The sequence below is a fragment of the Canis aureus genome, chromosome 27, assembly GCF_053574225.1.
Source record: "Canis aureus isolate CA01 chromosome 27, VMU_Caureus_v.1.0, whole genome shotgun sequence".
NCBI lineage: Eukaryota > Metazoa > Chordata > Mammalia > Carnivora > Canidae > Canis > Canis aureus.
In genome coordinates, this window is record NC_135637.1 from 8971685 (window position 1) to 8987156 (window position 15472).

At 53.9% G+C, this 15472-nt stretch overlaps 1 protein-coding gene across 31 annotated transcripts in view; it reads left to right on the plus strand.

The window, feature by feature from the left end:
• The window catches only part of NCOR2 (nuclear receptor corepressor 2), a 212469-nt gene that overhangs the window by 126459 nt on the left and 70538 nt on the right, over window positions 1–15472 (plus strand). For all 31 annotated transcript variants that reach the window (XM_077875269.1, XM_077875268.1, XM_077875270.1 and 28 more), the window contains one exon: window positions 1463–1561. In XM_077875269.1, the coding sequence (XP_077731395.1) occupies window positions 1463–1561 (99 nt within the window). The remainder of the gene's footprint in view (window positions 1–1462; window positions 1562–15472) is intronic.

The following is a 15472-nucleotide window of genomic DNA, read 5'->3' on the forward strand; positions in this document are numbered from 1 at the left end:
TTTTTAGTTGAGAGAGGGCCGTCTGAGCAGGAGCCAGGCGGTTATTTTAAAGTTGAACAGTTGTCCCCGACATCTGTCCTTAATGAGCTGATAACCATAGAAGGAGGGAGATGGGGCAGTGTGGGGAAACGGAATCTCTCCATGCCTGAAAAACCGGCATGGGAAAGCAAGCCCCATAAATAGCCTTTCCTCTGAGTTCATGATGGCTTCATGCTGCGGGTGTGGACAGTCCAGGAGGCTCTAGGTCAGGGCTCCCCAGGGATGGACGCAAGGCTTTCAGAAGTTGGTCCTTGAGCAGCATTGCTTGGGAATGGGAGAATCAGAGTCTCTACCCTGGAGAGTAAACTTTTTGGTGTACTTTGGCTAAGAGGCAGCTCAGGATAGGACTTAAATAGAGCTTCCAGAAGGATCTAAAGCAGGGATTGCCAATGGTGCCCCATGCCCTTGGGGAGAGGCGTGTTCTGAGTGAGGCCAGCAGCAGGGTGGGAACTTGCCCACCTGCAGGGACAGCTGCTGCGTAGGGTCAAAGTCAGCCTGTTGTCCTCCAACATGGAAGGCGCTCCCCTGAATTGTTCAAGGGGAAGTCGGACACCCACATTACCCAATTTGCAAATACTGGTGTCTGATAACATAATGATTTTCTCAACTGCTGTGTGGGCTGCATTGGGGGGCCAGGTTTACCTGGGAAGTAGCCTCTGTTCATGTACATTCTAGGAGGTGTCAAAGGCCGTGGGGTTTGAGGCCCTGCCTGCCTCTGCCCCCAGCAGCCTTGACAGGATGACCCTCAGAGGTGAGCTGTCATCTGGAGCTGGTTCAGGGTCGCAGATGGCAGGCACCACCATGTTGAGTCTCATTGCTTTGAGGACACCCTGTCATTGGTCCTGTTTGGGCAAGAAGGTGGTGGGGTTCAGGGAGGGCCAGTCACAAACTCAGCAAGTGGCACCAGGGTTCAGACCCAGATGGGTGTGGAAAAGACCAAGGCAGAGAAAATTATAAACATTCCTAGAGACAAAGAGTTGCTTGGGGACATTATAGTCTGGCTGGATCACAAAGCTTGGAAGAGGTTACTCAGGGCCCCAGACGTTTGGGAAGAAGAAGCTGGACTGAGAGAAAGGAGACCCAGGCCCAAGTTGGGGCAGACCTTTGAGTTTGCCCGACTGGGAGCTTGGAGGGGCTGGAGAGGGCAGGTGACCCCTTGGCTATTTCAGTTATGGATAGCAGCAAGAGCAGTAGGACCAGGTAGCACTTCTGTAGCATGTCCCGAGTGCTCCGTCTTCATGACCGCTCTGGCAAGTATGTGCTCTGAGCATCCCTGTTACATAGGCGAGAAGGCGCAGTGACCTGCCCAAGGTCACCCTGTTCTGGGTGGAGGAGGCAGGATTTGAACCCAGATCTCCAGCTCCTGGCCACCTGCTCTGACCACCCACACTGTACACAGCATCATTTTCTTTCTGTCCCACAGACTGTGGCTGAGTGTGTCCTCTATTACTACCTGACCAAGAAGAATGAGAACTATAAGAGCCTGGTGAGGAGGAGCTACCGGCGCCGCGGCAAGAGCCAGGTGAGAGGCAGGGCAGAGTGGTTAGCTGTGGGACCAGTTCCCAGCATGCTCCTATGCGGCCATTTGCAAGATGGGTGGTGACCATCTGCACATGTTGCTCTGTAGCAGGCTCCCTCAGTTTGGGCCTCCTCACTGATGGCCAGGAAACCCTCTCTGGGGGTGTTTGGCCTACCCAGGCAGCCCAGAAGAGTATTAGGAAAAAGACCACTTCCATTCTCAGCCTGGAAAATTCTAGAACTCCTGGCTTGGTGAATCATGATCTCTGTGGTGAACGGGTCATATCCCCAGAGTGAGGACTGGGTTCTCTGCATGACTGGCTCACAAATTTAACATTTGAAAAATGTTTATAGTTTTTTTAGCGTGTTTTTATGCATATTTGAAAGCAAAAAATAGCCAGTACATCAACTTGAAACCTTTCAGACATCACTGTTTAGGATGAGACTTATGTTAGAGAGGGCTTGGCAAGCTATGGCTTGTAGGCCAAGTCTCGTCTACCCCTTCTTCTGTGAATAAAGTTTTATTGATACACAGTCATGTCCATTCATTTGCATATTGCCGTGGCAGCTTTTCTATTACAGCAGCAGAGTGGAGTAGTTACGATAGAAACTATAAAACCTAAGGTATGCACTGACTGATCCTTTCCAGAAAATGCTGACCTCTGAGTTAGAAAGCAAGGAGTTGGTTTTAAATAACATTTGGCAAATAATGGTAAAGATGGTGGGGGTCTGTAGCACACAGGTGAAAGGAGGTGCCTGGGTAATCAGTGCTTGGGAGACAGGGAGAGGGGATGGATTCACTTCACTTCCAGGCCATTGAGCATTGGCTCAGGGCAGGTGCTAGGAGTACAGGACTCAGGGAAGAGGTGGGGTTCCACCGTTGGAGGACAGACTTGGGCTGGGCATGCAGATGGCTTTGGGGTGCTGCCATTTGAAGCTGCTTGGAACTGGTGGAGGCGTGTCCTTCCTGGGCCCTTTGGCCTGGGGTACCCAGGGAAGTGTGATGAAGGCCAGGAGTAGCAGAAGCTGGGAGGAGAATGTCCTGGGGTTTTCTCCCTAATGTTGGCATCTTCTCTTCCTCACACTGGTCAGGGCAAGGTCCTGAGGTATCATGCGTAGCCATCCTTGCTGGGGTCCTGGTACCCACTGTGAAACAGCCACTTTGTGATTGGGTCCCACACATGGGTTCTTAACTGGCATCTTTCTCCTGTGCTTTGGGGAATTGTGCTTCTGCAGTGTGGACCCACCTCCTTGTTGGCTAAGCCACATGTAATTAAGAGAGCAAATTTGTTGACGGGGGAATAAGTAACCCCTCTCTGCACTCATGGGTAAATAATCAGGACTGAGTATCGGTTCTCACGGGCTGGGTCATTGAAGCGTGAGTGTGTTTAGTTAGTTGATGGATAGGTTTTTCCTTGAGTGTTGTGTGACCACAGTTGGCCAGCCTGCTGGCCCATCTAACAGGTGTGTAAAAGCGAGTCTTCCTGGCTTGGAGCTATTTAATTCCAAAGAGCTAGCTGTGGTGTTTTAGAAATTAAAGCACAGTCAGGGATTTTCTAGGCTGAGAAGCACAAATGCAAATAAATTCCAGGCAGGGAGCATAAATATGCTGAGGCATGAGAGGCAATAGGGAGTGGTGGGGTCTGTGGCAAAATAGAGGGGGAGCTAAAGGCCTTTAGCGTTATTTAAAAATCATCATCAGAGATTTGCTGAGCACCTACTATGTGCCAGTTCTCCTACTAGTCTTCCCAGCCCTTGTGCCTTCACCCTACTGCTTTTGTGGGGTCACTGTGGCTGGGCTCATGAGGCCCTTCCTGGTGGCTGGGCTGAGGGATCTGGAGGAGAAGGGGTTCTGACTCAGATGGGGAGAGCCATGGAGGGAGATGAGGACTAATGTGTGTTGAAGTCATTTAGGGAGGGGGGAACCCCGGACAAGTCCCAGGATGCGTGTGGGTGTCCGTGTCCTGCATCTTTGGTTCTGGCTGCCATGCCTTTCATTCTGTGGTGTTAATTCTGTTTATGGGATGTTTGTATGCTAGGAATAGGGATCTCCTTTGGTTATATTGGCGGTCTGCCTGAGAGTCTCCATAGAGTATAGAGACCCTCAAAAATGAGTTTAAGGAGCAGCCTCTTGTTGGACCAGAACAGAGGTGAGGGTGTCCTGGTCAGAGGGAAGAGCAGGTGCAAAGGCACTGGGGCATGAGAGAGCACAGTGCCCTCAGAGTATTTGGACCAGGGGTCTTAACACCTTCCAGACTCTTAAATAAATGAACAATTGGAGAAAAATGATGGGACCCTGGTTTTTACTCATATTTGATGAGTGACTAGTAGTGTTTCTGTACTCTATGGAAAATAGAAGCACAAATGTGATGGTATGTGGCAGCTCAGACTTGATCTCAGCTTCTGTGAGAGGCCACAGTGGTGAGGCCTGTAGCCGGCATAGAGAACTTGTGCCCCATGTCTGCCCCAGCTGATGTTTGGCCAAGTGGCCTCGTGCTGCCAGTGCTGATTTTTGATGATGAGCTGGAGATCGGAGTTTATGTGAAATTGTCTGAGTTTTCAATCTTTGGTTGCATGAAAAACAACAAGACGTTGACGGTAGAGACCAAATAACCTGTTTGCTCTTTTTTTTTTTTTAAATTAAGTTCTTAATTTTAAGACCAGTTTAATTTAAACCTGTTAATTCCAGGTGTGCAACATAGCGATTCTACACTTCTTACGTTACTCAGTGCTCATTGTGATAAGTATACTCTTGATCATATTTGCTCTCCATCTGTCCTCAGCCCCCAGTATTGAGAGTAGGGCTTAGGTGGGGGCAGTAAAGAGGGAATTGTTTGACTTGGGGCAGAGGCCAGACCAGGCAAGGCCAGGGCGCCGGGGAGCCCTAGAATGTTTTATAGCAGAGGAGAAACATCTGTTCCCTCTCTTTGTCTGCATTGCCTTGGATTAGCCATAGTGTCTGCACTGCTTCTCTGGTGAGGTTTTGCCCTCTGCCCAAGCCAGAGCCTCAGGATGGAGAAAGGATGCCTCTGTGCTCTGCCTCTCGAAAAAAGACAGGAAGAAGCTGGCAGAAGGTCCCTGTCTCCCGGCTCACCCCTCCCTCTCATCAGCCAGGGATACTGGTGTGCCTCTGAGACCCAGGCCCTGCCTGGGATGGAGATACATGGGCACATCCTGGATGGGCTGCTGTGCCCGTCAGGCTCACTGCCCTCACCACCACCCACTGGCCCTGTTCGTAAATATGGAGTAAGTGGATCAACGCAAGTGTTGACTTTGGGGCTGTAAGTCTTTTCTCTGCCCCGTGACAGTGAAATAAATGGCACACCCAGGTCCCTCGGCCCCTCTCATGAATCTGAGATGCAATTCCTGCTGGAGTCCAAGCTTCCTTATTTCTCCTTGGTTTTACAAAACTTGTGATCCTGCTGGTAAACCTCCCATTTAGGAGAGTAGGGATTCCCACAGCCTGGCCTGGAGTGGGCAGGGGTGTGTCCATGTGGGTGCCTCTGGTTGCATGGACAGACGGGCGCAGGAGGTGGTGGTCTCCCACGGGCTGAGAACAGGAGACTGGGAGCAGACAGGAGGAGAGGCTGCGGAGACCCACTGCATGCCCAACCAGCGGGTGAGAAGGGTGTGGGGACTGCGGAACGGCTGCGCCCAGATGACCTCTCTGCTGCCTCATCCTTGTGTCTGACCAGCACGCACCCCACCCCTGGCAGCTCTGGGCCTTGGCAGTCTTAGGCCCCAGCGCACGAGTCCCACCCTGTGTCCCCTTCCCTTTGCCCATTTCCCTGTCCCGACTCTCCTATCTGTGTGGGCTTCTGAGTAAAGAGCCTAGCCTTTTATTTCCACCCCGGAGACGGCCCCCTCACCTCCCTGAGCAGCCACAGGAAGACAGACATTGGGTGGCCTCGGGGGCAGAGCCTCTGCTGCCAGGAGGTAGCCGCTCCCTTCCCCCTGCTCCTCCTCAGGTAGATGGGGGCTGAGCCATCGGTCATGTATTTATTTCTTGAGGGGAGCAAGTCAGGCTTCCTGGGTCCCTTTAGTTTTAGAGGAGGACTTAGTTGTCTCAGCCAGTATTTGCCTTGTTGGGGAGTTGCTAGTAGGCCAGCGAGACAGGGGAGCCCTGTCAGAATTGCCAGGCACTGGCCTTGCAGTGTGATGGGACAGCGACACTGCTGGCCACTCACTCGGCACCAGGATCGGTGTGAGGGGTGGATACCATCATCCCTGCTTTATGGGTGAGCAGGTAGAGGGTGCAGGGAGGTGAGGAACCTGCTCTTAGTGTCATAGTCAGGATGCTAACCCAGCACAGACTGCCATGGGAGCCCAAGGGCAGGGGGGACCCTGGTGGTCCCATTTGCCATGTTTTGGCCGTGGAAGCTGCCCCTCATTGACCTTGTCGGCCTGTAGGTTCCTTGGTCTGTTGTAGGCTCTGCTGCATCAGGGAGCAGATGGGTCTTGCTGTGGGTGGGAGTGCTCCCCGGAGCCCCCATCTACATCATGGCACCAGGCCTGTCTGGGTCTCCATCTCTGCTCCCTAGGAAGCTGTTATTGGCCTCATGTGCACCTGACTTCTGGGGGGCCAGTGGCTGGAAATACTGTCTCTCAGTTCTCCTGTGCTCCCTGGACCGTGAGCATCTCTGGGAGACACAGAGTGCTGTCTCTCTCTCTCTCTGGCTCTCTTGCAGTCCCTCTTAGCACCCCCAGCTGCGTGCCTGTCCTTTCCTCCCCCTCGTGGCAGTAGCTGTGGAGGCTGTGGCATCTGTCTGTGGTTCCTGTGGCTTGGGCCCACACTGTGGCTAAGGATGGCCGTGAGGGGCCACTCAGCTTCTCAGCCCGACAAGTGCTCCTTGATGGGCCCTCCCTGCCAGGTGTCAGATGCACAGTACCGTGTGTTCATCTAAGGGCATTTATTGAGTGCCTACCGCCATGTCAGGACTAGAAGTTTTACCCTCAGAGCCACACCAAACCATGATCTTTCAGGAAGCTAGAGTGAAGGCATCAGTCCAGCATGGCTGTCTTGATGCCTCACAGACTATCCCAATGAAGAGCTGTGAGATGGGTGCCAGGTGGCTTGATGGCTTCTTTAGGCTGGGTGGTCCCACCTGCCACCTTGTAGAAGGTGCATCTTCTGCATTGGCTGGCTCTTAGCCCAGGCCCAGAAATGAGGGTGCTCCTGATGTCTTTGCCAGTGCCCTTCTTCTCACTATTCCTGTTTTAGTGGGATCGAGGTGGGTTCCAGGCTCAAATCCCCACATCTGGGTAGGAGAGGAACCCACAGGGCCAATGGGAGGAAGCTATTTTCCCCAGAATGGAGGGGATACTACCGCCTGCTCTGGACTGGCTGCAGTCTGTGTCCCCAGGCTGTCCCCTCCTGGGGTCCCAGGATGAGTCACAAACCTGAGACAGAGCTGGCATCCAGCTGAGGGTCTCCCAACTGTCACCAGGAGGTGACTGCTGGGCTATGCTCTTCCTTGGGACTCGAGAGCCTACCTCTCTAACCTCTAGCCTCATCCAGTGCTGGCTGCTGGTCGGGGACCACTCAGAACCTCAGCCTGTGGGATATTTACTGAGAAGGGCTCCCGAGGAAGGGAGAGGGAGGGAGCAGGGGGGTAGAAGAGGAAATTGAGGCAAGGCACAGGATCACTGGCCACATAGACCAACCACAGTTGAAGGATGGGGAGGAGAAGATGACTGTGAAGGTAGCATGAGCTGAAATGGCCCTTCTTTTTTTTAAAATTTTAAAAGATTTTATTTATTTATTCATAGAGATGCAGAGAGAGAGAGAGAGAGAGAGAGAGAGAGAGGCAGAGACACAGGCAGAGGGAGAAGCAGGCTCCATGCAGGGAGCCCGATGTGGGACTCCATCCCGGGTCTCCAGGATCACGCCCTGGGCTGCAGGCGGTGCTAAATCGCTGAGCCACCAGGGCTGCCCTGAAATGGCCCTTCTGAGGTGTCCTGAGGTGGGCAGGCAGGGCCAGGTCTCAGTCCACAGGCCGTGCACAGCTGAGGGCATTTGCCGCAGTGGGGGCAGGCAGCAGGCATCTTGTAGAAGGGGACCCGGCCCGACCATCCAGGGGACAAACCCTGTGCATTTTCATCTATGCAAATGACACTTCCCAGGGTCATGACTTCCTTGAATGCTTAATCACAGCGTTGTGTAGCAAGACATCATTGCATCTGCTCAGATGACACCTTGTCTGGTCACACCCTCATCACACACCCTGCACCAAGCCATTTGTTCATCATGTTGGTCACCTTTTGAAAGCTTGAATGGTTACAAAAGCAGAATGTAAAACTCCTTGATGAAAAGCATCACCCATTGGATGTCTCTGTGCTCAGACCCTCAGACAGCTGCGTTTTCCTGAGAGGGATGAGGCCCACCCTGGCATCCACTGCATGGGTGCTTGACTCTGGAGGCAAGGCCTGTGCACTGGCCATTGGGGCACCAGAATCACCCTTGTGTTCATCAGAGGGAGCCGTCCACCTTCTGGAAACTTACCCATATTCTGACAGAGAAAGATGCAGGCCAAGCCGTAGACTTTTAGAACGCTTCATGCCCACCCCCTGGACCCTGCACACCTGACCTTTGGCAAGTGGGAGCTGAGCCCTCAGGTACTTGACCCTGGCCCATGAGACCCAACCATGAGTGGCAGGTGAGCTTGTGGGCTGGGCCCAAGCCAGAGCATCCTCTCCATGAGGTGAATTACTGACTGAGGCTGTGACAGTTTATAGTTTATGATTCATGGACAGAGGGGCCCCATTATCCCAGCTAATTGCAGAACCAGAGCCCAGGAATGCTGTGGTCAGTAGTCAGCCTAACTATGGAGATCATCAGGTACTGAGAGTATGAGGCAGATTTGGGCCAGGCAGCAGGGCCCATCCTGCTGTGGCTGTGACCAAGGGGCTCTCGTGGCCATCCAGGCGATGGCAGGGGCTATGCCACGGAGGATGTGTGTTCCTGGCACCCCCAGGCAGCTGAGCCCAGCCTTCTAGCCTGTCCCTGGGGCATCCATGGGGGACATGCAGGGGGCCCCACTTCCCTCCTGCCCTTTGGCCTGTGCATCCTTGCGTTCCATGGCTCTGCTCTGTGGCCCAGTCCTCCCACCTCTGACCAGATGCTTACCCCAGGCTTCTATGTTTTCTAGGTTGATCTCCCTCTCTCACCCTCTTTCTTCCCTCTGTGTTCTGTCTCCCAGACTCCTTCCCCACGTGTGAGTCTCTATATCTCTGTTCCCTCTGTGCCTGCATCCCTATCTGTCCCCCCTCCTCTCCCCAATCATTGTCCCCGCCCCTCTGAGCCTCCTCTCCCAGCTCCTTGCCAAAGAGACAGGTGACCTTGTTCCGGTTGCTGTGGCACTCCCGAGGCTCCTGTGCCTGTGGCAGCTCTCACAGGGAACAGTATGACCTGGAAGGCTGCTCCAGGGCAGACCCAGCCAAGCACGGTCCACATAGGGAGGGGGCAGCTGCTGTGCAGTTGGAGCTGGTTCCCAGAGCCAGGCTGCTTCCCCCTCTCCCCCCCGCAACCAATGAGATCACCGGAGGGCTTTCCCTGGTGCAGTCTGGCAGGGATGTGTGGCAGGCCAGATATGGCCATACTGACTCTGGGCTGGGCTGTCCCTCCTGGCCCACTGGCTAAGTGTGAGTGTACTTGTCCCAGGCTGCTACCCGGAGCCCAGATGGGCCTCCAGCCTGGGGGTCTGTCTGACTTTCCTGGGCGGTCCAGGCCTGTCAGAGGCGGTGCTTCTGTACTGCTGGGAGCAAGTGGGGCCAGGCCAGACTGCCCAGTTCTAGGGCTCCAGTGAGCAGATGTCTCTGATTCCTGCCCAGAAAGGGGAGACCTGTGGGAGGCTCCTCCGGGTGCACAGCCCCCCACATGCATTCCAGGGACCACTGTCCTCAGGAGGGTAGGTGGGCTCCCAGGAGGCAGGAGAGGCCATACCCTAGGGAGCAAGCAAACTGGGCTGCTGTTTTGGGAGAAGACAAACATGGCCTTCTCATGGGCCGTGACATGGTGCAGGGGACACCTGGCTATCTGCCGGCCTTGTCCAGGGCAGACCACATCAAAAGCGTCAAAAGACATGGAAAATGTGAGCCCAGCCCAGAAAATGTGAGCGTGGATCATTTGGACCGCAGGGGGTTGATAGATGAGGGGCTGATGGACCCCACATCCGGGCCTCTCAAGCTGGGCTGCCAAGAGTCAGGAAATAGTTCCCAGAAGAGCAGCATCTGTGTGGGTCTATGCCAATGCAGGCCACAGCAGGACAGGCTCCCTTGGCCTTGACAGCTTGTGGATCATCCTGGGTGGATGGTGGCTATGTTGGAGACCTTTTGTCATGCCTTCACACTGTCCCCATTCTAGGTGATTCCACAGTGAACCAGACAGATGAGGTCCCCAGAGCTGATACATCCATGTGGGAGATGGGCAGTGCATAAGTAAATTAGCATGATTCTTTGAGGTGGTGGTAAGGGCTACAGGATGTCAGTAGATAGCTGATGTGAGGGAGGGCAGCTTTTAGGGAGCTGACCTCGAAGGCTCCTCTGAGGAGGTGTCATTTGGGCTTAAACTTGAGCGATAGGAAGGAACCAGCCAGGCAGAGCTGGAGGGAGAATTCCAGGCAGCGAGTGCAAAGGTCCTGAGGTAGGGATAAACATGGCATCTTCCAGGAAGCAGCGGGGAGCAGCCCCAAGGGAAGTGCGTAAAGTGAGCAGGTCTGGGCAGGGGCTGGATCACATGGCTTTGTGGTCTGGCAGACTGCTGATTTTATTCCCAGTGGCAGGACAGGATCTGATTGACAATTTAAAACAGAGCTTTGGCTGCCACAACTACACATCTCCCTGCAGGCAGAACAGACGTCACGTGTGTGTGTGTGTGTGTGTGTGTGTGTGTGTGTGTGTATAAATGCTACTCAAGTTTTGTCGGCATATCTGTTTGCAGGGGAGTGCTGGTAAGTGTTTAGCAAGCAGCCTTTTGAGGGCAAAGCCCCGATTTGTAGCACGTAACAGTTGCCTTGGTATCAATACTCCCACCGTGCCCCATCTAAGCTACTAAAATGATGTCACCAAAGGTGGAACTGGGAGGGGACGCGCCTAGCGTGGTGCCCCATCCCACTTCTGCTATGTGGATGTCGCTGATGTAAATACCATGAAGAGCGTAGATAGCAGATACATGTAGTTAAATAATTGGGAAGTGATGCATTTTGAGTACTTACTGTCTTTGTTTTTAAGTTCTTTAAGTGTAAGGTTATGTACTTTTGTTTTTAATAATGGGTGTGTTTAACGGCTTGCCTGCGAAATCCCTGAAAGTTGAACTCTGCTCTCGTGAGCTGGTCTGAGCCAGCTCCAGCACACCGCTGTCTAGATTCTGGGGGCATCCCTGTCTGTGTTTCTCCGGGAGGGACAGACGGACTGGAGGAGGAGGGTAGGGGGCCGAGGTGGGGGCCAAGGTGGCAGCCTCCCCGACCAGAAGACCCCTTTGTGTCTTGCGTCTGATCTCTGACCCCAACCCCAGTTCTCCTGCCTGCCTTGGGCTCCTAGGCACTCTTGTCCCCAGTGCTGAGAGACAGGAGGTGTCATGAGGACAAAGGCCCTCTCAGGATTTGCTCCCTGGAGGCACATAGTCTCTGCTCAGTGATGTGTTTGTTCAGTGAGTGGATGAGATGGTGGTGCCTTGGGCGCTGCTGTGTAGGGGGTGTCAGAAAACTCTCATGACACGTTTCTGAGGACCTGTCATCTGAGGATTAAGTCTCATCAGCTCTTACTGGGATTTGTTGGCACCGTTTTTCACTGGACTCTCTCTTTCTGGAACTGATGCCCATGCCTCCCTCGATCGGCTACTGTGTTACCCTACAACATGGGGCAGAAGATGTCATCCCCCGCCTACCCCTCCACCTCTGACAAAAGACTTCGGTGGCTGTCCACTGCCACCAGGGTGGCACCTATATGTCTGAGTGTGGGTGTTAAAGGTGGCCAGGTTCTGCAGCCATGTCCACTATATCGTATGTCATGTGGTAAGGTACTTGTTTTCATGTTGCCGTGCCTTTGCCCAGGCAGGTCCCCTCCCTGCAGCATTCCCCTCATCCTTGTCAACCAAAAGCCTCTGGGGACTCAGAGATCTCCTTCCCTGTCCCTGTGGATCCGGAGGAACTGTCACCATGTTAACTGCTGTGCCTCTCAAAAGTGTTATCAGCACTGAGCCTCCGTCAGCTGGGGCACTAGCTCTGGAAGGTTAGGGACTGCACTTTTTGTGGTGTGGTGTCCCCCTTGTGGGCTCAGAGCACACATGTGAAGGGAATGATCAAGTGGTAGCACAGTTTGGCTTGAAGGGGGGTAGGGGTAGGGCATGATCTCCTAGCCCAGGGTAGGAGAACACCTACCTGCCTATAGGATCTTGCAACCTTGGGTGAGCTCCTTGACTTCTCATGACCTTGTGTCCTCTTCTATAAAACTGCTTCTATAAAGAGGCAGTCTCAGGGTTGTTGGGAGGATTTTGTCATCTCACAGGTATAATGAGGGAAAGGAGGCTTCGTGAATCGATTATTGTTTTTATCCATGCTGTTTTCCAAGCAGCCCTGGTCTGGGGCTTCAGCACAGTACAGGCTCAGTTACGGTTGCTTGTCCTGCACTCAGTGCTCTGGAAGCAGGGGTCCCTCAGGGATTTGCACTGATGGCTCTGGCTAACCATACGTCTGGTCAGGTTTTCTGCAAAGCTGTGCAGTGGTTTGGGAGGGACATTCCCGACCGAGCACTGGGCATGAAGCCCATTGTGAGTCTGACCACTGATGTGTCTGGAAAGCAAAGGTAGACCCCTTATCATGAGTTCCAGAGTCATTTGAGATGGTGGAGTTTGGGCTCTGGTCCTTCTCCCAGGTCCACAGGTGTCACCTGCTGCCAGTGGCAAGGGCCCTGGGTGTATTTTGTGAAATAAGGATCTGTGAAAGCCTTGTTCCTCCGTGTGGTCCAAGAACTAGCAGCATAGCCTCTCCAGGAAGCTACCTAGAAATGCAGAGGCTCGGACCCACCCCAGACACGCTGAATTTGCATTTTCCCACTATCCCCGGCTGGTTTGTGTACAGTTTAGATTGAGCAGCGCTGGTCTGGAGCAGGGGTGGACAAGGTATGGCTTCGCAGGCCAAATCTGGCCCACTGCCTCTTTTGTAAATAAAGTTTTATTGGCACACAGCTATGCCTTTTTGTTTGCATTTTAGTTGCTTTCAAGTTACAAACCATGTAGCATCAAGTAGTTGCAATAGAAACCAGTGGACCTGTGGCCATAAGGTATTAACTACGTGGCTCTTACGGAAAAAGTCGGTTGGCTCCTTGTCTAAAGCACTATTTCTCACGCTTGGCTGCCCATTAGACTAACCTGGGGATTTGTGATTGGTGTGGGTGTGGCCTGGGCATCAGGACTTCCAGAGATTCCCAGGTGACCGATATGTGCTGCTTTTGGGCCGTGGGAACGTGGGCTCTGAACTGCTTCTGAAAGCCAGCAAGTGCGATTCCACAGCCATGGATGGCCTGAGGTCCAGACGTGGAACGGGAGTGGGTGTTCATCCTCGCTCATTTAGCAGTCCTCTTGTTTGCTGCTCTAGACCATTGAAGGCTTTTGGAGACTAACCTGGCTGTGGAGGGCCTTTGAGTTGGGACCTCAACTCACCCCATAAGTGTGGAGTGAATAGAGCACCCCTAAGTCAGCCCGTTGACCTTCTGCAGGCAATAGGAGGCCAGGCAGATGATTGTTACTATGCCTGCCGAGTCTCACCCACTGGAAAATGTGTTTAAGGCCAGGATGGACCTGGGATTCCTCCCTTTCACCCCCTGCAGTGGTGCCATTCAGCTTTGGGTGCTGAGACACCTCTCCTAAGGGAGATGGTGGTCAGGTCACACGAAACCATGAGCCCATCTGGGGGCTCTGTGCCATGGCTCCATGGTGGCCTCGGAGGTGCTGCGCTAGCAGGTATTGGCTGCACGTCCCTGCCTCCCTGACCCCTGCTTAGGGCTTGGTAACGTGTCCGGGTATGGGCAGCGGTGGTTCTGGGATTATAAGCCTGAGTGGGAAGTGGTGGGAACCATGACCAGGCTCTAATGCTGATAGGGACTTCTGGGCCTCCCCACGAGGTGGGCCCAGAGCACTGGCTGGGGGCTGGTAGAGGGGTGAGGGGCACACCAGGGTGGTTGGAGATGGCGGGAGAGGGGGTCAGGTATGGCTGGGGTTAACTCAGGCCTAGGTTGGAATCCTGGCACTCCTCTTTACGAGGTTTGTCACTTGCCTTTTCTGTGCCTCACTTTATTCTTCTGTAAAATGGGAGAATGAAGGGGTTAGTATAGGAGGTGATAGAAGGACATGTGTGTGGCACTTTGAGCTATTTTTGTTATTTGTGCTGTGATGTGGTTGATGATACAGGGGTAGGGGAGATTACATTACAGGCTGGTCTGGGCTCAGGTGGAGGCTCGAGGAGTCTTGAATGGGGGACAAGGTGGGCTGGGCAGGAAGGGACAAGGATGCCTAAAGACCACTCCACCAAGGCTGTAGATCCTGGTCAGAGACTCCAAATGGGGCTTTGGGGATAATGGGACCATGCCCGCCTTCCCTGGGCCATCACCTTTCCTCCCCCGAGACCATAAGGCTTTGCTTCTCTGCAGGATGTGGACAGGGGTCACTGCCCTTTCTGTCTGAGGTTGGCTAAGAGCATTAAGCAGGATAGTGGTGGCAAGGTGCTTGTTGTGGTGCCAGGGACAGGGCGCCTCCATGGAGCCCCAGTCACTACCACTCTTGGTTTTTCATCTCCATCACTATCCTCAGGACCTCATAGGGCCAGGAGCTAGTTGATAGCTCCATGATGGGCGTATAGTAAGCCCTTGGGAAACGCAGGCATCTCCCTAGCGAGGCTTCTGCAGGATTCTGAGGCAGGAGGGCCACAGGAAGGCATGTAGCTGGGTGCTGGCTGGGGTACAGACATCCCTGGGATTCTGCCCCTGTTAGGAGGCGCTGGTGCAGGGCCAGGCCTCAGTGGTGGGGAGCCACAGCTCCTGGCCGTGCTGGGATGGACAGTGGCCTCTGTGGAGGAGGAGACCTTAGTGGGCTTTGAGGACCCACCGGCCTAGATCCAGGGGATGATGACAGATGCCTCCTGGAGGGTGGCCCAGAGTTGGGCCCACATGACCATTGGGAGCAACAGCAAGAAAAGGTTCGGAGTGAGGCTGCCACCCAGGTGGGGGTCTGGGTGTGGATTCAGCTGAAGGCTGTGTTGGGAGATGCCAAGCTTCTTGCGGTTGGAAAGCCCCTGCCCTGCCCAGACCCTGGTGTCAGATTACCAGGTGTTGTAGAAGTCAGCAAATCAGACAGGTGGAGACAGTAGTCACGCTGGTGGCCCATAGGGCAGGGAACTGCTCCCCAGTCAGCCACAGTATCTGTCCTGCCCTGGAGCCAGATCCCTGACCCGGGCTCACCAGGAGAGTGTGTAGAGGGCCTGCTGTGTTGGAACAAACCGGGAAACCTCTGTCCCTGCTTCTGCCTGCTGGGATGGACAGCTCCAGAAGAGACTTTGCCTTTTGGGTGTGAGAGGTAGCCATAGCTCCTAGGCTGTGGAAAATTTATGCTTTAGTGTTTGGGGGGTGCTGGCAGTGGCGAGGGACAGGCTAGTTAAGGGACACCGGGCCAGCCACCAGAAATTGGTAGCAACATGGTGGGTGGGGGAGAGGCTGTTCTGAGTCTAGCTGTTATGCTCCCTTGCCTCCTCTTAAAGAGTAGAGGAGGTTCTTGGAGAGAGGGAGGCAGACCCAAACCAGGCGGTCTCAGGGTGGCTGCTGCTACAGCTTCAAAGAACATGGGGTTCCCTGCAGACCTGTGCTCTGGGCCCCAGCATCCACAGGATGCCCCTGCCGGCCCGTGCTCTGCTGCTTCCTAAATTCCAGC